At 44.4% G+C, this 22,429-nt stretch overlaps 1 protein-coding gene across 2 annotated transcripts in view; it reads right to left on the reverse strand.

The window, feature by feature from the left end:
- Positions 1–15,994: 15,994 nt before the first annotated feature.
- Positions 15,995–22,429, reverse strand: part of poglut2 (protein O-glucosyltransferase 2) — a 126,683-nt gene continuing 120,248 nt past the window's right edge. For both annotated transcript variants that reach the window (XM_084313760.1, XM_084313759.1), the window contains exon 10: positions 15,995–16,129. In XM_084313760.1, coding sequence (XP_084169886.1) covers positions 16,112–16,129 — 18 coding nt within the window. In that variant the 3' untranslated portion in view covers positions 15,995–16,111. The remainder of the gene's footprint in view (positions 16,130–22,429) is intronic.

Consider the following 22,429-nt stretch of genomic DNA (forward strand, 5'->3'; position numbering starts at 1 on the left):
TCTATACTCTTCATAAAGACTGATGATCTGGGTCTCTATACTCTTCATAAAGACTGATGATCTCAGTTTATAATCTTCATAAACACTGATGATCTGAGTTTATACACTTCATAAAGACTGATGATCTGGGTCTAGGGATGTCCCGATCATGTTTTTTTGCTCCCGATCCGATCCCGATCATGTGATTTTGAGTATCTACCGATACCGATCTTTCCCGATCCGATAAAAAAAAATTAAACTTTTTTTTTTAAACTTTTTAAAACTAATTTTTTTTATTCAACAAACATGACCATGTTCACGTCTTAAACTCATACTGAGGGCTTAGTTTTGGTTTTAAATTGCATATCATCATTCATTTATTTATTGTCATACAGAGCAGAAGAATTTTGCCAAAACAAACCAATAGTATCCAGCTGCAGAACGGCAGACCAGCCACACTCTCAGACCCAAACGCATTTCCTTTGATTTAATTATACATCAAATGATTTATGTCAAGGATTGCAATGCCTCGCTTGAATGAAGTTAACTTTTCACCTGGATAACGTCAACATTCAGGGTGAATGTAATGTGAGAAATTGGGATTTAAAAAAAAAGCCGCCATTAACCCCATAGAAGAAGAAGAATCATACCCCATAGAAGAAGAAAATCTTCTGGACCCCAGATGTCGACAAAAGGCATGCCAACATTATCCTAATCATCAGATTCGTTTTTATTATCTGAAACATTTTCTCTTTTAAATGTCTTGTTTTGAATTTATTGTCACAGTATGTGTTGTCCTGGTCATATCGCTATTAGACCTAACTATGTATAGTGGTACAGTGTAGAATTACCAGAATATTGCATTGTCAAACTTTTTTACATTTTCTATATGTTATGCTTTTTCATATTAGTGAGTGGGAGGCATTCGATGACAAAATCGACAGTGAAAGGAAGACGCAGCGCTGAACTCGGCTGCAAGGGTCCTCACGCACACCAAACCCTGGCAGCACATCACCCCCACCCTGCAAAAACTCCACTGGCTCCCCATCAACTACCGAATCCCCTACAAGAGCCTCCTCCTCCGCAATCATTACGTGTATATACTGTATATGTGTATATACTCTGTCAGGATCTATGGGTAACAGTACTGTATATTTGAATACCGTATATGTCACATGTATCGGTATTAAATACCTGTATGTCCCTATGTCGATATGAATTGAAAATGGGGGACCCTGATGGAAACAAGACAAACGTCTTTCTCAGGTCTGCATCCCCTTAACAATTGTATGTATTGAGCCGTACTGTATTGTACCCATTCTGCAATCTGTTAAATAAAGTTTTCATTCATTCATTCAGATAACTTTGTAGTAAAAAGAGATCATAAAAAATATATACATCCGGAGGGGAAGAAACTGTACATTGGTGGGGGGATTTGGACATTTACAGGGGCCAGTTTCTAATTGCAGCCACCTGGAGCGCAACGAGTCATACTCAAACAATTGGCGCAGTAATATGCAATCAAGGGGGAAACCTAACAAACAGCTCATTAAAAACATGAAATATCAGCATGCCAATTATTGTTGTAGCACCCTGCGTCTACCAGAGAGCATGGTGTATTGACAAACAATATACGGTTACTGTCAATATCCCCAAGGTAGACACATCACAGGAGGGAGGAAAAGTAGCTTATGGCACAAATAAAATGACATGGGGTAAATTAGCTGTTAGCGAGCGAATTTGAGCTATGTGTTAGCAAGCTAGTTAACTTGTAAAGATAGTACTGTACTTGCTGTTGATGCCCCACTCTTCTTAAATTAAAGGCTCTGTTGTTGGGTTTGGAATGGATGCTTATTAAAACATATATCTGGGTTCTTTACCCGGGAGCATGCCTATGTAGTATGTTCCCACAGCCCTATGTTCCCACATTTCCTTTTTTCATAAATTTGTATCTGATTTTACCCCCCTTTCTCTTAAATTGGTAGCCAATTACACCCAACCTATTATCCAATTGTCCTCTGGTAGTAGAGGGTTCGTCTGGGAACATAGGGCTGTGGGAACATAGGGCTGTAGGAACATAGGGCTGTAGGAACATAGGGCTGTAAGAACATAGGGCTATAAGATAAGATATTCCTTTATTGATCCCCTTGGGGAAATTCAGGCATCATAGCAGCATGGGGGGGAGGGGGGGGGGGAGTACAGGTAGTAAAACAACAGTGTACAGGTAGTAAAAAACAACACAGGCAGTGTAAACAATTTGATCAATATGGTCAATATAATTTACTATCGGACTAGCTGAAGAAATATTCACATTATTCACAGTGTCACATAGGGTGCAGTATGCATAAGGTAGTGTTATAATTTACTATCTACTGAGTACATTATTCACAGTATCACGGTATCCACTGAAATATACATTATTCACAGTATCCACATAAGGTGCAGTAAGCCTAAGGTAGTGTAGGTTGTCCTCCTTGGGTTCCTATAAGTCCCAGGTCAATGTCTGGTAGCAGTCGCTGTCGCTGCCCCCTGTTGTGGAGCCTGGAGGCTGCTAGTCGCTGCCCACTGTTGTGGAGCCTGATGGCCGCTGGTATGAAGGACTGTCCGAGGCGGTTAGTTGAATGTCGGGGGGGAATGAGTCTGTGGCTGAACGAGCTTCTCATCTTGACTAGCTCGTCGTAGAGGGGGTGGTAGGGGTTCTCCATGATGGCAGCCAGCTTCCTTATCATCCCCCTCTCTGCCATCACCATGTACAGTAGAAGCCCTTAGAAGTCAGGCATTTACTGCTACTCTGCCACTACTTCACCACTCTGATTTTGTGACTCCTATTGTTCTCGACCGGGCCAGATTTCACACCTCCACGGCTGGGGAGATTTTTATCTTACATTTTTATTCGTCCCAAATGTCCCAGCCCCATCCGATTTCTTAGATTTTTTCACTGTTTATTTATCATGCATTGCAACACTAATATATGGTCAGTACGCCAAGTCAGACTGCCCATATAAAAATTATCTTGGGGGTCTGAGGGCAGTAGCCCCCGACCCCCTCCCTGGGGAAGCACTTAAATTAAGTACCAGCCCCCGAAAATTAACACCTGAGTGAGTTCTAAAGTGACATTGGAGTGGTAGATGAGTGGCAGTGGGGACGTGATTCTCGAGGGCTTCTACTGTAGGAACATAGGGCTGTAAGAACATAGGGCTGTGGGAACATAGGGCTGTATGAACATAGGGCTGTAGGAACATAGGGCTGAGGGAACATGGGGCTGTGGGAACCTAGGTCTGTAGGAACATAGGGCTGTAGGAACATAGGGCTGAGGGAACATAGGGCTATAGGAACATAGGCCTGTAGGAACATAGGGCTGTGGGAACATTGGGCTGTGGGAACATAGGGCTGTAGGAACATAGGGCTGTGGGAACATAAGTCTGTAGGAACATAGGGCTGTGGGAACATAGGGCTGTGAGAACATGGGGCTGTAGGAACATAGGGCTGTGGGAACATGGGGCTGTAGGAACATAGGGCTGTGGGAACATAGGGCTGTGAGAACATGGGGCTGTAGGAACATAGGCCTGTAGGAACATGGGGCTGTGGGAACATAGGGCTGTAGGAACATTGGGCTGTGGGAACATAGGGTTGTGGGAACATAGGGCTGTAGGAACATTGGGCTGTGGAAACATATGGCTGTGGGAACATAGGGCCGATGGTGGAGGCGATCATGCAAAGGCGAAGGTGGCTCAGGAGGTAGAGCAGTCGTCTGGCAATCCACGTGTCGATGTGTCCTTGAGCAAGACACTTAACCCCTAATTGCTCCAGATGAGCAGGTTGGCACCTTGCATGGTTTCCTCCGCCGTCGGTGTGTGATAGGGTAAAATGTGACTAACAAATTGTAAAGCACTTTGGATAAAAGCGTGATATATTTACAAAGCAGCCATTTACCATTTACCGCTCTACCTCCTGAGCCAGTCGCCCATGCTCCCTTTATTAGGCCTACATGTTAGGACTCTGGGCATACCTCTCATAAAGGCCATAGTTTTCAGGCAGGTTTTTATTATAAATCTTTTTTTTTATAACATTTTTATTTTACATTTTTCATTTGAAACAAAACACAACAATACAGTAACAACAAATAATACAAGACATCACAGGACAGTACTTCAACAATAATAATTACAATAACGACAAGACAATTAGAAATAACTAAAATAATAAATACAGAATATAAAAATCTAATTCTATTATCACAGACCCCCCCCCCCCCCCCCCCCGAGCCCCCAGGACCAACACCCCAACAGGTTTTTTCTTTTTTATATATAAAATAATCGTTTATTTAACATGCAATATAGAATAGCATCAGAAAGATATAGGTAGCACAACAGTTCAATAACCAAGAGAACCACAATGGGCATTTTCAGGTGTGCTTCATCATATAGGCGATGACCCGAGCGTCGACTTGGTCCATGACAGACTGCTCAGAGCGGCCATTCACGGAGAGGCCGTGGCTGCCTCCTTCTATCCAGCAGACCGCAGCCTGCGCCTCCATCTCCTCCATCACACCTTCCAGAAGCAGCTGGGCAGAGAGAGAGGACAACACAGTTACGTGTTGGCAAACATACTGTGCTTCTCAGAAACTAAGCTTGACGATTCTGTAAAAGATCCAGAGATAGAGATTGAGAACTACTCAATAATCAGGAATGATAGGAACAAACATGGAGGTGGCGTCTGTATGTACATACACAAAGACACCAAATTCATCAACAGAAATGACCTGAATCATGAATCAATTGAAACTGTATGGGTGGAAATCCTATTCGAAAGGGCGAAATCCCTACTGGTTGGCTCAATCTACAGACCGCCAGATCATAGTGGCTTTTATGATAAGTCCAAGATCTCCAATAAAGGGGTTATAGCATGCGGGTTAAGTGATCATTATATGATATTCTGTACCCGCAAAAAGCTAAAACAAAAGACTGGCTGCCACAAAACAGTCACATCTAGAGACCTCAAAACCTACTCTAGCGAGGCCTTTAACCTTGAACTGGAGAGTCTGGACTGGTCAGATGAACTCAATGGTACACTGGCTGAAGAAACATGGCTTGGTTTCAAAACCAAATTTTCAACAATACTAAACGACATGGCCCCCCTAAGAACCACCAGGGTAAAAAATCGCGCTGAGCCGTGGATGCACTCCGAAATACTGGCCGCTATGAAAACCAGAGACAAAAAATGCTCTGAGTTTCGTAAAAGTCAGTCAAAGCTTACCAAAAGCACGAGCAGTGAACTCCAAGCCCACGTGACTGAACTCAAACTGGAAAAAACAGACTAAGAAACGACGTAAACTCCATGATCAAAACTGCAAAAAAGAATTTCATCAATGACAAAACTGAGGAAAACAAAAACAAACCACGTGAACTTTGGAAATTACTCAATAATCAACTAGGCTGCAGTAAAAAACTTAAAACCAGATAAAACCAACATAAACATAAAAACGGACAACACACTCATCACAGACAAGCTGGATGTAGCCAATTACTTAAACATTTTCTTCACAAACATAGCCACAACACTGGTAAACAAACTACCCTCCCACTCCATCCTAGAGGCTAATCTTTCCTGTGACAAAATGGCATCCAATGTAATAAAAAAAGTCAATCAACGAACTCGATTCTTGTACCGGATCTCCTCCCTGGTAAACAAGAATACCCTGAAGACTCTGGCAGGAGCACTCATTCAAGGGTACTACGACTATGCTTGCACCTCATGGTACCAAAGCACCTCAAAGGCACTAAAACCAAATTACAAACATCTCAAAACAAACTAGTCAGACTACTGCTTGACCTGACTCCTAGAACCCACCTCACCCCTGCCCACTTTGCCAACCTAGGATGGCTTAGAGTAGACGACAGAGTACAGCAACTTGCAATGGGCCTGGTCTACAAGATACACTACACGACCAAGGTACCCATGTACATGTCAAAATACTTCCCAAAGGTCAGTGAATACCACGATCACAACACCAGAGGGAGCTCCACAAATCATGTAAAACCCAGATTCGGCTCAAACAAGGGACTAAACACGTTTCGCAATTATGCCACAACAATGTGGAACGCCCTACCCAAAGCTGTAAAGGAATGTGAATCACTACCCACCTTCAAAAACACTCTCAAAGAACACCTACGGGAGACTGCAATTCAAAACTGGCCCCTACAAATGTCCTAACCCAACCCCCTCCAATATTGTCACAAGGACAGACGAAATTACCTACCTGGGTTCCATCCTAGAGGCAAATCTTTCCTGTGACAAAATGGCATCCAATGTAATAAAAAAAGTCAACCAACGAACTAGATTCTTGTACCGGATCTCCTCTCTGGTAAACAAGAATACCCTGAAGACTCTGGCAGGAGCACTCATTCAAGGGTACTATGACTATGCGTGCACCTCATGGTACCAAAGCACCTCAAAGGCGCTTAAAACAAAATTACAAACATCACAAAACAAACTGGTCAGACTACTACTTGACCTGAACCCCAGAACCCACCTCACCCCTGCCCACTTTGCCAACCTAGGATGGCTTAGAGTAGACGACAGAGTACAGCAACTTGCAATGGGCCTGGTCTACAAGATACACTATACGACCGGGGTGCCCATGTACATGTCAAAATACTTCCCAAAGGTCAGTGAATACCACAACCACTACACCAGAGGAAGCTCAACAAATCATGTTAAACCCAGATTCGGCTCAAACAAGGGACTAAACACGTTTCGCAATTATGCCACAACAATGTGGAACGCCCTACCCAAAGCTGTAAAGGAATGTGAATCCCTGCCCACATTCAAAACCGCTCTTAAAGAGCACCTACGGGAGGCTGCAATTCGAAACTGGCCACCGTAAATGCCCAAAACCCCCACCACCTCCTAATAGACAGTCTCCTCACCACCGCATGTATATATTCCCTCCCCGCCGTATGTATATTTCCCTCCCACCCACCCACCCCCTCCTAATGTACAGTCCCCTCCCCATCATATGTATATACTCTGTCAGGATCTAGGGGTAACAGTACTGTATATTTGAATACCGTTATGTCACAAATGTATCAGTACTAAATACCTATATGTCCTTATGTCATAAATGTCTATATGAATTGAAAATGGGGGACCCTGATGGAAACAAGACAAACGTCTTTCTCAGGTCTGCATCCCCTTAACAATTGTATGTATTGAGTCGTACTGTATTGTACCCATTCTGCAATCTGTTAAATAAAGTTTTCATTCATTCATTCATTCATTCCAATGGAATAAAGGCCAAAACCACCTTGCAGTTTCAGTTACCCTCCCCGCCAGCAGGGGGTGCTGGAGCACCCGTCGCACCCCCACTGCTCGCGTCCTTGAAGCTGGGAACTGGTTATGAAACTAATTCTTATCACAAAATAATCTATTTCTCCCATCCCGATTTAGTTGTTATGTCAATTCCCTTCCTGGTCGTTGTGCACATTGCCCTACTGTTGGTCTGGGGAGGGTGTAGACTACCAAGTTTCAAGTTTCTTTAATAGTTGTCATACAGAAGTACAGAATACTTTTATACAAAATGCTTCTTACTGTTACGCTCCAGAGACTGTGCAAGACAAGATAAGTATGAAATAAAATAACATAGTAAAATTAGAAGTAAAAAAAATGAGGTCACAGTGTTCAGTTTAGACATATGTACAATGTTCGATGCAGAATAGACGTAACTGAGTTACCATATAATATACAATACTGTGCAGTGTACTAATATACAATACTATATAGTGCAAGGCAGAAATGGGATGAGGTGCAATTTAGGTACAATTTACAGTAGGTGTACGAGTTGTAGTGCAAATCCTTTATCAATAAATATAAAGTGTAAAGTGTGTTTGTGTGATCTAAAGTGTGGAGAGTGGGTGCTGCAGTGTGTTGTTTGTTTGAGTGAGTGTGTGCGTGTGGGTGTGTGTGCTGTGTGCATTTGATGGTTGTTGCATAGTGTTTATTGTTCGTTTAGCAGCCTGATGGCCTGGGGATAGAAGCTTCTTCTGAGTCTTTCTGTGCTCACCTTAAGACTCCGGTATCGCTTGCCTGACCGCAGCAGTTCAAAGAGGCAGTTGTTCGGGTGGCTCGAGTCCTTAATAATTCTCTTAGCCTTCCCCTTGCACCGCTTGTTGTAAATGTTCTGGAGGGTGGGAAGCCCCCCTCCAATTGTGCGTTCGGCTGAACGTGTCACTCTTTGTAGTCTGCTACGGTCTTGTGCAGTGCTATTCCCAAACCAGGAGGTGATGTTGCCGGTCAGGATGCTCTCTATTGTACATGAGTAGAAGTTCCTAAGGATCTTCTGACTGACTTGGAACTTCCTTAGGCGCCTGAGGAAGTAGAGGCGTTGTCGTGCCTTCTTCACAACACTGTCAATGTGTGTGGTCCATGTCAAGTCCTCGGATATGTGGGCTCCGAGGTACTTGAAACTGTTCACTCTCTCAACCGGTGCCCCGTCGATGCTGAGGGGGCTGTAGTCCTTGACCCCCGACCTCCTGAAGTCCACAATCATCTCTTTTGTTTTGCTGACGTTCAGGGAGAGGCAGTTCTCCTGACACCACTGTGACAGGTTCTCTACCTCTTCCAGGTAGGCCCTTTCGTCGTTGGCAGAGATCAGGCCCACCACTACTGTGTCATCAGCAAATTTGATGATGGTGTTGTTGTTCCGCTGTGCTACGCAGTCATGTGTGTACAGGGAGTAGAGGAGGGGGCTCAGAACACAGCCCTGGGGGGCCCCTATGTTGAGCGTGATGGATGAGGAGGTGCAGTTGCCTGCTCTTACCACCTGGGGTCTGCCCGTCAGGAAGTCCAAGACCCACTGGCAGAGGTCATAGTTCAAGCCCAGGTCCCTGAGCTTGGCTATGAGTTTGGAGGGGACTATGGTATTGAATGCTGAGCTGTAGTCGATGAACAGCATTCTCACATAGTTCCCCTGCCTTTTGTCCAGGTGTGATGCTGCTGTGTGCAGCACATGGGCTATGGCGTCCTCCGTGGACCTGTTGGGGCGATATGCAAATTGCAGAGGGTCCAGGTTGATGGGGAGGGAGGAACAGATGTAGCCCTTCACTAGCTTCTCAAAGCACTTCATGGCTATGGAGGTGAGGGCTACAGGGCGGTAGTCGTTGAGGCAAGCGGGCGTAGATTTTTTGGGTACAGGGATGATGGTGGACTTCTTCAGACAGGTGGGGATGACAGCCTGTTCCAAGGACAGGTTGAAGATGTCAGTGAATACCGGGGCCAGTTGGTCGGCACAGACTTTTAGGACGCGGCCGGGGATGCCGTCCGGTCCTGCTGCCTTCCTGATATTCACTTTTTTAAAGATCCGTCTCACCTCATGCTCTGTTACCCTGAACACTGAGTCTCCGTCAGCAGACCCCCCCCCCCCCCCCCCCCCCATTGCCGTGGTTTGTAGGCTGGTGTTGTTATTCACAGCCTCAAACCTCGCATAGAAGGAATTGAGATCATTTGCTAAGGAGATGTCACTGTTCAGTTTGAGGGGGGTGCCTTTGTAATCTGTCATTGTTCTGAGGCCCTGCCACATGCCTCTAGAGTCAGCCTGTTCAAACTGAAGTTCAACTTTATCCCTGTAACGCCGTTTTGCCTCTATTACTGCTCTCCTGACGTTGTATCTTGCCATCTTGTGTTCTTCCATGTTGCCTGTCACCAGCCCGGTGTTGTATGCTGATGTGCGCACTTTCAGAGCCTCACGGACGGATTTGTCTACCCAGGGCTTTTGATTTGGGTAGATTTTAATTGTGGTGGAGGGGATTGTTTCTTCTACCAGAGTACAGACATAGTCAAGCACCGTTTCAGTGTATTCGTTAATATTGGCTGTGTTATCACGGAATACACTCCAGTCTGTGCATTCAAGTGCAGCTTGGAGTGACTCCTCTGACCACATGCTGCCCTACTGTCGGTCTGGGAAGGGTGTAGACTACCACATGCTGCCTTACTGTCAGTCTGGGGAGGGTGTAGACTACCACATGCTGCCCTACTGTCGGTCTGGGGAGGGTGTAGACTACCACATGCTGCCCTACTGTCGGTCTGGGAAGGGTGTAGACTACCCCATGCTGCCTTACTGTCAGTCTGGGGAGGGTGTAGACTACCACATGCTGCCCTACTGTCAGTCTGGGGAGGGTGTAGACTACCACATGCTGCCCTACTGTCAGTCTGGGGAGGGTGTAGACTACCACATGCTGCCCTACTGTCAGTCTGGGGAGGGTGTAGACTACCACAGGCTGCCCTACTGTTGGTCTGGGGAGGGTGTAGACTACCACATGCTGCCCTACTGTCGGTCTGGGGAGGGTGTAGACTACCACATGCTGCCCTACTGTCAGTCTGGGGAGGGTGTAGACTACCACATGCTGCCATACTGTTGGTCTGGGGAGGGTGTAGACTACCACATGCTGCCCTACTGTCAGTCTGGGGAGGGTGTAGACTACCACATGCTGCCCTACTGTCAGTCTGGGGAGGGTGTAGACTACCACATGCTGCCCTACTGTCGGTTTGGGGAGGGTGTAGACTACCACATGCTGCCCTACTGTTGGTCTGGGGAGGGTGTAGACTACCACATGCTGCCCTACTGTCGGTTTGGGGAGGGTGTAGACTACCACATGCTGCCCTACTGTTGGTCTGGGGAGGGTGTAGACTACCACATGCTGCCCTACTGTCGGTCTGGGGAGGGTGTAGACTACCACATGCTGCCCTACTGTCAGTCTGGGGAGGGTGTAGACTACCACATGCTGCCCTACTGTTGGTCTGGGGAGGGTGTAGACTACCACATGCTGCCGTACTGTCGGTTTGGGGAGGGTGTAGACTACCACAAATATACCAACCAACTAGTTTGAAGGTTATGAAATGTTATCGTCAAGTCTGATTAATACAAGTTGTTCCAAGTTCATGTAGGGTATCTGTGGGTTTCAACAAGTTCAATTTAAGACTTTTTAAAGGAAATCTTTAATACCACTTAGAGCTAAATGTAATCCCAATTGCATGACCAATGACCATACTAGCAAAATAAAAAACACAGAACTGGCGAAGCTCTCACCAGACGCACCTTGCTCCCGGTAGCCCAGCAAAAATAAACAACTTGAATACAAAAACATTTCATTGATTTTATATTACCCGCCCCCAAAATGTTATGTGTGCAAATTAAATGAAAGACTTGTTAATACCTTTTAGGGCCTTAAATTGAGGATTATGAGTTTAAGACTTTGTAATACCCTGCAGTACGGCTAACCTCGACTAGTCGAATAGTCGACTAATTGATCGAAAGGAGCCGTAGTTGACTGCCAACCTCTTAGTCTAATGCAAAAAGTAATATTATTATATATATATTTTTTAAATGATTCTTTCCAAAAGCAAAGAGGCCTAGAAGCGTGGCTAACGCTAATGGCGCGCATACCAGCGGCTAACTGCCTAATAAAACGGGCACAGAGGCACTGAAAGAGGATTTCACACACTAGACATATCAAGATGTATCCATCAGTGGACCAATTGCATGCTTTCACAGAGGACAAGAAGCTTTCAGTCGACTCCTTCAAACATTAAGGCAAGCACCCCACAGCCCAAATGGAATGATACCCCCCCCCCCCCCCAATTAAAAAAAAAGAAATATATATATATAAACAACAAACTACCAGTCGACTATCGGCAAATTTCGGCCAATCAAAGTCGACTATACAAATCCTTAGTCGGGGACAGGCTAACCTCGTTCCCAGTTGTATCTCCTCCGTGAGATAAAGCCTGGTAAAGAACTACGGCCGAAAGTGTGTATGGGGTAGAATTTCCAGTGTACTTCCCCTGGAAGCTGCCTCCGAACGGACCAAACTTTTCCCGAGTGGGCAAACAAGCTAGAACGTCCCGGTCATGTAGTGAATTCTTCAGGCAAAGCCGTTGCAGTGGCTTAAACGAGGAAATATTGTGCACTTCACACGTTTCTATAATTGTTTTGTCGAAACCGGAAAGCCTGTAGCCTGTACTTCCGTTTACACACTTTAGGAGGCATATCTTTACCAGCCTAGGGACAGGCCTACCCCGCAGACACCCTGTCATAGCTTTACCAGCCTAGGGACAGGCCTACCCCGCAGACACCCTGTCATAGCTTTACCAGCCTAGGGATAGGCCTACCCCGCAGACACCCTGTCATAGCTTTACCAGCCTAGGGATAGGCCTACCCCGCAGACACCCTGTCATAGCTTTACCAGCCTAGGGACAGGCCTACCCCGCAGACACCCTGTCATAGCTTTACCAGCCTAGGGACAGGTCTACCCCGCAGACACCCTGTCATAGCTTTACCAGCCTAGGGACAGGTCTACCCCGCAGACACCCTGTCATAGCTTTACCAGCCTAGGGACAGGTCTACCCCGCAGACACCCTGTCATAGCTTTACCAGCCTAGGGACAGGTCTACCCCGCAGACACCCTGTCATAGCTTTACCAGCCTAGGGACAGGCCTACCCCGCAGACACCCTGTCATAGCTTTACCAGCCTAGGGACAGACCTACCCCGCAGACACCCTGTCATAGCTTTACCAGCCTAGGGACAGGCCTACCCCGCAGACACCCTGTCATAGCTTTACCAGCCTAGGGACAGGCCTACCCCGCAGACACCCTGTCATAGCTTTACCAGCCTAGGGACAGGTCTACCCCGCAGACACCCTGTCATAGCTTTACCAGCCTAGGGACAGACCTACCCTGCAGACACCCTGTCATAGCTTTACCAGCCTAGGGACAGGCCTACCCCGCAGACACCCTGTCATAGCTTTACCAGCCTAGGGACAGGTCTACCCCGCAGACACCCTGTCATAGCTTTACCAGCCTAGGGACAGACCTACCCCGCAGACACCCTGTCATAGCTTTACCAGCCTAGGGACAGGCCTACCCCGCAGACACCCTGCCATGAGTCGTGACCCCATAGCCTGCTTCCTGCCCGTGGCTTCATGCATGGCTGATACAACACCGTGTGTAAACAGGATTCATTTTCCTGATGAATAGTGGCCGAGGCTATAATTGTTGCTTACCTCCAAGGAATATGTATTGTATGTCGTATTTCTCTAGAGATTTCACGTATTCCTGCCAGGTGGTGGTGGGGAGGAAAAGGAACAGCAATCAATGACTTGTAACAATTTCCAAATTAATGATTCAATCAATTCTGGGAGGGAGGGGCGTTATCTTACCCAAACGGCGCGAAACGCCTTCACCCTATAAACAAGGTTTAACCCTTTACATGTAAACCGGAGACAGATGAGCCCATTGGAGGCCACGGTGTGTGCGAGAGAGACCAGGTGTCTGAAGTTCATGTCCCCACCAGCGCCGTGTGTGAGGATGAGAGCCGTGTGCGTGGTGCGGGCTGGCGAGGCCGGGACACACAACACGGCATCCAGGCGCTTGGTTCCAAACGGGATCTTAACTTGGTCCTGAGAACGAAAGCAGGCGACCTAAATGTCAACGACGACGACAAAATGATGGTAATGTATAGTGTTGTGGAAAATGATTTGACCAATGGATAGGGGAAAATAAAAGATGCAGCTTATCAGTGTTCATGAGAACTGCCTGACTTTTCTTCCTGTATGCAACACCTTGATTTATTTCACTTTTAGACCACTGCACTTCCGCGTTACATTGAGCTTGTGAGGGGGAGGGGTGATCAAATTAATGAATGTTGATTAGAGCCTTGATGTAAGTGGTTGCTGCTAAGGCTGTGGGGGTGCTGCAACCACTTAAGTTAAGTCAAGGCTCTAATCAACATTTGTTCCACCCGGTCTCTCCCATCAGCTCAAAGCACCGGAAGTGTTGCCGTGGTCTATAGACCACTGCACTTCCGCGTTACATTGAGCTCATGGGAGGAGAGAGCGGGGGGAGAAAATGAATGAATGTGGATGAGAGCCTCGACATTAAGTGGCTGTGGGGGCGCTGGAGACATGATCCAATAGACTTTTATACGCCCGAGTCTCCTCAACACGGAGAGACCAATCCCAAGTCGATTGGCACTTTCTCTGCCGAGCTATAGTCACTTTTCCACACCTACTCCCAAACTTGATTGATGAACCTAGATCCAGAGACTCCATGGGCAATCTGCGCATGCAGAGTTCAGGAGTAGGTGCGGAAAAGTTACTACAGCTCGGCCGAGAAAGTGCCGGTCGACTTGGGATTGGTCTCTCCATGTTCAGGAGACTCGTGCATATACAAGTCTATTGGATCATGTCTCCAGCACCCCCACAGCCGTAGCTACAACCACTTAATGTCAAGGCTCTCATCCATATTCATTAATTTTCTCCCCCAACTTTCTCTCCCATGATTTCAGAATGCCGGAAGTGTTGCGGTGGTCTATAAGGCTGAAAGTAATAATAATAATAATAATAATAATAATAATAATACAACTTTATTTGTATAGCACCTTTCATACAGAAACTGAAGCTCAAAGTGCTTCACAACAGAAAAAAGACGATGAGCACATAAAGTGCAGACATATAAAATAACAGTTTTTCACATTAGGATCTAACATCCCAACAGGCCACCTTGTTTAGACAATAATAAAAAGAGTAAGATAGAATAGACAGTGTGCAGTGCAATAAGTAGTAGAATAGAATAGACATGAAATGAGCACATAAAGTGCAGACAATCTTTTTTTACAGTGCAATAAAATAGTTCTGGATTACTGTTCCAACAGTTTAAAGTCGTCTTTACCTTCTGTTCTGTTTGGTATCCACAGTTTAAACCCTGACAGTCTTCCCTCCTGTTTGATACCCACTTTGACCCTTTGAACCTCAACCTCCCACTCAGGGCAAACCTCCCTCTCGGTGCAGTTCTAGGCCTGGGTCCTACACAGTTTTAAAGCCTGACACTCTGACAGTCTCTTGTTTGATACCTACACAGTTTAATACCTGACCGTTTTGAATCTGTAATAAAAAGCAATAGACAGAGTAAAATAGTGTAGTGCAATAAAATAGTAGAATTAAAACGACGCAACAGTGCAGTGCAATAAAAAGTAAAGTAAAATAGAAGTGCAATAAAATAGAATGGACAGAGTAAAATAGTGCTACAGTACAATCAACAGCGGAGGCTATGGTAGGGTGACCAGGTCAAAATGGTTCAGTCGCAGGACAGCAGCACTGCTCTTGCGGGACACGTAGGGGGAGGGGGAGGGGGGGGGGGCAAAAAAGAGCCACATGTCTGTATGTCATACTGTATATGTTATGATGAATTGAAAATGGGGGACCCTGATGTAAACAAGACGAAAGTATTTTTCTCGTCTTCATCCTCTTAGCAGTTGTGTGTATTTTTTGGCTGACGCAAACTAACTACTAACAGCCCCGCCCCCGACACAAGCTCCTTGTAAGACACTTCCTCGTTCGCGTCCCTCGAAACTAGTTCAAACACACCGCATCGCGGATCCACACCCTCCCAGTGAGTGACGTCGGTCCTCCAACCCACAACAATGGTCACATACTTCATTCATCAATATTATTATACATATTTACCTGCTCGTCAAACATTAATATTATACATATTTACCTCGTCAAACTGGTCCGTTCCACTTCTCTCGTTTTCAATTCAATAACACGACCTCACGCTCCACGTGCGACACCTAGTGTATCGGAGTTGCTATTACGAGTTACAACCTCAAACTGAGTTTCTCTCTCTCTCACACTGTCACACTGTCACACACACACACACACTCACACTCACACACCTTTGAGGATATTTGGATTATGTTGGAATATGAAAACATCGTAGTTTCATTACAATATTATTCCATTTTGTCATGTAGATTTTGATAAGATAGTGTAGGGAATGATGGTTATACATCTACAGATGTATGCTTATAAATCTATAAGCATAAAAACACAAGTGTGCCTGTGTTAAATTGTGTAAGTATCAGGGTAATTATCAAAAGCAATGATCACAGCCATTTTTTACATACAAACATAGAAAAAACATATTTATTATTCAAACTTGTTATGAAACATGTAACATTCTTGTATGGAGAGTGGGACAACCCCACAATTCACACTTTGGCAGTTTTGCAATACAAGTACATCAGATAAAAATGCTATTTGTTTGGGAATCAGACGATCAGACCATCATCAGAGTTCATCAGAGTTCGTCCTTGGCCTGTAAAACAAACAAAAGAATTACATTACACATGTGAAGGGACACATTAAAGGAACACGCCAACATCATGGGAAATTTGCTTACCGTCTTCAAACCTTTATTTTATTCTCGAAAAGACAGTTGAGGTCTCCCTCATTTTCAATGTCGTCGAGACTTTACAGACATTTCAATGCACACATTCTTACAATATAATAATAAAAAATATTCACACATGGACCGCTGTCCAGAGTGCATCACAGCAATTTGTATAAATTAACATAAAATCAGCACACAATTGACAGAATAAAAAACAATGCATAAATTGCAGACATAAGTATAGGTATAAAATACAATAAAAGTAGTGCAACGTGAACGTGCAGACATAAGAATAGGCATAAAATAAGTACAATAGTACAATGTTGCTGTGCATGCAGAGTTCGGGAGTAGGTGCGGAAAAGTGACTATAGCTCGGCCGAGAAAGTGCCGATCGACTTGGGATTGGTCTCTCCGTGTTCAGGAGACTCATGTGTATAAAAGTCTATTGGATCATGTTTCCAGCACCCCCACAGCCGTAGCTACAACCACTTAACACTATGGCGTCCGTCCACGTATAATACGTGTTTCGAAAAAGAGCGTTGTGGACCAGAGCCACGTATATACTCGTGGCAAGTTGTTATTGTTTTATTCCATATTTATAACGCTTCTTAGGTACCCGATCCACTAGCAGGATCTTTTCACATATTTTCGAAACATGCAGTACCGGCCAGACCCGCTTAGGGGCGCCATCGCTCCACTGCAGTATCATTATGTGGATTTAAAAAAAAAATGCAAGTACAGTTCTGTGGGCGGATCATAGATCCTTGATTCCAAAAGAAGACCCTCCATCTTGGATCAGCTTGCCGAGCGTTTTTTTTCAGCATGGAATAATGGGATTTATGATTAGCCAATGTGCATATCGATCTACCAGAATCCGATGACTGGTGAGGAAATGCTGCCGGCGATCACATGGCCTGACGGTAGGATAATATTACCCCAAATTACAGCTGGATTGGACATTGTTTTATAACGTAACGTGATCGATCAATGAAAATGCTATATTGAACGCACACTGTATTGCTAATCAATAATAGTAATCGCCGTTCCCCGCCGCCCCCATTTCATCCATAGATGCTCTGTAATAGTCCGGATGCTACGCAGTTTGTTTGATTTCATTCGTATATATACAGCAGAAATGGCGTTTGATATAACGTGACTAGCCTTTAGCCTCATATCTAGCTCCCTAGAAAAAAGACTAGGCGAAAACTGCGATAAACCTATATTCACGGCGCTATAAAATGACAACCAACCGATGGATTTTTATTTTCTTTAAGCCATTATGAAGGCACGGTTTATGCACTCAAGTGACAATGAGAATGGACAGATAGCAATACTATAAATGATATATAAAGCTCTTAGAAAGTACATCGGTTTGTTTACAAGCCTCTGTCCTCTGAGGCCTAAATCGCCGCGCCCCGCCGGTCGCCATATTGTTAATGTCAAGGCTCTCATCCACATTCATTAATTTTCTCCCCCAACTTTCTCTCCCATGATTTCAGAATGCCGGAAGTGTTGCGGTGGTCTATAAGGCTGAAAGTAATAATAATAATAATAATAATAATAATAATAATAATAATAATAATAATAATAATAATAATAATACAACTTTATTTGTATAGCACCTTTCATACAGAAACTGCAGCTCAAAGTGCTTCACAACAGAAAAAAGACAGGCATAAAATGAGCACATAAAGTGCAGACATATAAAATAACAGTTTTTCACATTAGGATCTAACATCCCAACAGGCCACCTTGTTTAGACAATAGACAATAATAAAAAGAGTAAGATAGAATAGACAGTGTGTAGTGCAATAAGTAGTAGAATAGAATAGACATGAAATGAGCACATAAAGTGCAGACAATCTTTTTTTACACTGCAATAAAATAGTTCTGGATTACTGTTCCAACTAGAGCTGCCGCGATAACCGCATTACCGCGGTATCGCTGTTGCATCACGCCCACCGCAGAGTTAAGGGGAGACACTACAGGTGAATAGGGTAAAAAGATTAACTAATAGATATCACAATGAAACTTCCCCAGTTGATTACTTATATTAAGACAAGACTTTTTTGTATTACAAGTTTTCTGAAATTGTATGTTTAAATATGCAAATGAGACATGATCTACTTAAATATGCACTAATTTGCATATAATTCCAGGACAGAAATCTGAACATTGGATAAAGCCATTTTCAAAATTATAGTTTCATTTTGTTGACATATTAGAGCCAAAGGTTATTACAGAGGGGATTTTGGATATCTCTTTTTATCACTCCATAAATCAGAAAATACTCCATTCAGTCCATTTTTATGGTAAAATTCCATATTTCGCCATGTTTTTAGGAATAAAATGTGATATAAATCAGGGTATGAATGCGATATCAACAAACCCTTCTGTAAATACCTTCAAAACATAGATATGAATAGAACTGGAAGGTTTGGTGTATGTGAGTGCTACTGAAGTGGAGATTTCTGGCTCAGAGTATGAGGAAAAACTCTTAAAACTCATTTTTGGGAAAACGCCTTCAAAGTTCTGTATTGTAAAATGCCATACTTTTTTTTAAACAGCTATTTACAAACACAATACCTAATCAAACCATTAGTAATAGACAACCTAAACACATGCCTGATAACTGAATAATAATAATAATAATAATAATAATAATAATAATAATAATAATAATAATAATAATAATAATAATAATAATAATAATAATAATAATAATGATGTTATTGAACTGAACAGAACTACACACAGCACACAGGCTACAAACAGTCTAGTACAGTACTCGCCTTAAGCTGAATACCGCATCACTGCTGTTTTTTATAATAATAATAAAGTAGCGCCCAGATGTTGGGCTTGCGGCTCTGCAGATATACCCTACTCGGTTCCAAGCGACCCTATTGGGTAGAAGCGGTACCAGAAAAGTCACGTGAAACATTGCAGACCACTGATTGGTCAGAAGAGAGACGCGTCACACGTTGGAGCCTCTAAACAAAAACAGAAAGCCGCCATCTTTACTGCCTCGCTAAGAATGCATTTCACTCCAATAGGGGGTATCTGCAGAGCCGCAGAGCCCAGGTGTGGACGGGTTGGAGGCGGGGCTTCGTGGCCTGGACAAGTATTAGTGGCCTGGACAAGTATTTGCACTACTGCGCACCATTTTCAGACAGACATAGACAGACAGTAATGTTACATCTAGACATTTATGACATTTATGACACCAGATCTAGTACTTAACTTTCGTCTCGTTTACATAGGTACATAGACAGTAATGTTACATCTAGACATTTATGACATACCAGATCTAGTAATAATAGAGTAAACTTAACACTTTGGGTGCCATGGGTTAAATTCATTATATACCATAGGTTGCCGGCTCTATTTGTCTATGGAGAAGTACCCCTTCTTTGCATGGCTATAACTTTTTAAATTCTATTGCTACATTGCCATTATTAGGGCCCATTCAAAGTCCTATATGTATTGTTCATTGTGTAGCAACGTTAAACTTTTTCATTCACATATTCATAGTAAAGTATGGTCTAATGTATAAGTATGTTTTCATCTCTTTCTGCAGCTTTCTCCAGAACGTGATATATAGCCCCAAATGCATTATATTGATGATGAAATACAGTTTGATGGCAATCGGGGCGATATAAAAAATTTCAATTGGACGTACTTCTAGAATGATCTACGTATGATCTGATGATGACCGGATGGGCGGGGGATCGTTTATAATTCTGTGGGCAGCGTTATATCATTCATCTAGTGTGGGTGATATGTTCATCATAACAGTTTATATGGAATACGATCAAAAATAACGCTGAATCTTACCGTATCCTCCTCGCGCCGTTGGGCGATGAGCGTGGAACAGTCATTTACCTATTATGGTATGTAGACATTTCGGGTCCATTTCCAGCTTGTATAATAGTATATATGTCCAAATCATGTTGTTTATCGAGTTATTGGCAATCAATCGCTATGTATTGTGTCGAGATCGAGTCCCGTGAGCCAAACAGAGTGCCCGGAAGTAATATGGTCGACCAGCACAACCTCCATAGCACTTCCTGTTTGGCGATTGCGCCGATCGGCCACCAGATGGCGCTCCTGAACCGCCAGAGAGCTCAGTGGGTCCTCCTGGTGGATCTCAGGCCAGCGGAGGGGAAATATGAATCCGATCGCAGATTTTTGAAATATTGATATAAGGACGCTGTACAGCGTCCTCCGGCAACTTGAGCATGGCCGGGAATGACGCTCTAAAGCGTTTTCCGGCAGTCAAAGTGTTAACTTTCGTCTCGTTTACATAGGTACATAGACAGTGTAACTGAGGGGTTACAAAACCCTGACTGTATTAAAGATTGTGATAGATTAAACCACTGCTAATTATGTACTTAGTATTACTTGCCAGACAGTACAACTAATTATGGCAGACACTCAGAATAACACGGCACGGTGACAAAGAAATATCATTGAGGGTATTTATTATTATGCAGCAAATTGTACAGAGATGAGAATTAAGGTCGCGCTTGTATGGCGAAGAATATGAATAAGTCAGTCAGTAGCAAAAGTCAGTGGGAATAGAATAATTCCTACGATGGGGTACTAGACTAACGCCGCCTGGCGTAGGATAGCAATATAGGGGGAAACGCTGGTACCGCTGGAGACAAGGGGTTTCCTCCCAGAGATGTAAGCTCTGGAGGGAAGAAGAATGTTCGGATACTCAGTCTGTTCAATTGAAGAAGAAGGGGGTTCGCGTACAGAATCCAGTCCTTGTAATCCAAAGGCTCAGCAACAAAGCAATAACTGTAATCCAATTGCACGATAGCAATGACGATAGCCAGCTAGCTTCGGTCCACGAAGCCAGCCCGAAGTAGATCCTCAAGGTGGTTAAATCCAAACGACAGTGGGTATTAACGATGCTCTTCTCCAGGTAGTACGTTCCACAATCACTATAATCCAACCAAATACTGGTTCTGCAATCGCCGCCGTCGGTTCCAATATGCACATGTCCAGTAGGTTCTCCGACTAGGCCCTCCTCGTGTACTGGCACCAATGTATTTAGTCCACGCACACTGGCTAAGGTTCCACTAGCTAAACGAACGAACTGCTGGGTAATGCTGCACACGAACGAACTGCTGTTGGCACGATACACAATAAATAACGACTCTTTACTTCGCATTAAGCTAAGTCGAACTTGGCGTTACTGCATTAACTCTGACACTTTTACTATTCACTTCGCACGTGGTTCTCAACGCTCTGTTTAGACGAACTGCTTGACTTCACTGTTTTACCAAACGAACACGATGAACTGCTGAACTGCTGCTGTTCGCACCTGCCGCGATATATATACTTAAGTGGCTTTCTAGTGCCAAACCTCAGTTCTCGTCTCGAATCAATGCGCCGTCTCCAGGCATGTTCCAACATGCCTGGACTCGCCTTTGAACCTGACTTTAGGGGCTCGCCATCTGGCGCCGAGAACGTTATCCAATGAGGAAAGTGAATATTACTGGGATTCAAACGCAGGCTTAAAGGGATATAACGTGTATATATAAATAATATACAAGGTATATAAAACAATAAATGTAGATTCTCAGCTTTTAATCTGGCCCTTCACAACAGCCGCCTCCTAATTAGTCCGCACCTAATTAGTTAAGGGAGACAGATTAATAGTCCAGTCAACGGCTCAATACTTGTTGTGAGGAGTAAGGCAATCTACAAAGTCAGTGGGTCATGGTCGTCATCAGGGGAGTCAGGGAGCTCCGGCAACTCTATCAGCTTCGCCACGGGTCGGGTGTAGGTCCGCCCTTGGACTATGACTTCTGCCGCTCTGACCTTCCCATCGGCACCAGTAATCACTTTGCTTACGCGGCCGGCCGGCCACGTAGCTCGGGTAGTGACTGGTCTATGATCATAACGACTGTGTCCACCTTCAGGTTGTCCCGGTCCTTTACCCACTTCTGACGGGCTTGGAGGGACGGTAGATAGTGGAGGAGGAAACTGGTCCAAAACTGGTCAGCCAATACCTGACTGTATCTCCACATTCTTCGGCCGTTCACCTCCTCAGGTCTGTACACCGCCTGTGGAAGGGCAGGGTCCAGCCGCACCATCAAGAGATAGTTTGGGGTGACTGGGTCGAAGTCTGCTACGTCACTTGAGACGTAACCGAGGGGCTTCGAGTTCAAGACGCCCTCGATCTCCGTGAGGACTGTCGTGAGGACTTCTTCC

Source organism: Notolepis coatsorum (assembly GCF_963971535.1).
Source record: "Notolepis coatsorum genome assembly, chromosome: 5".
NCBI lineage: Eukaryota > Metazoa > Chordata > Actinopteri > Aulopiformes > Paralepididae > Notolepis > Notolepis coatsorum.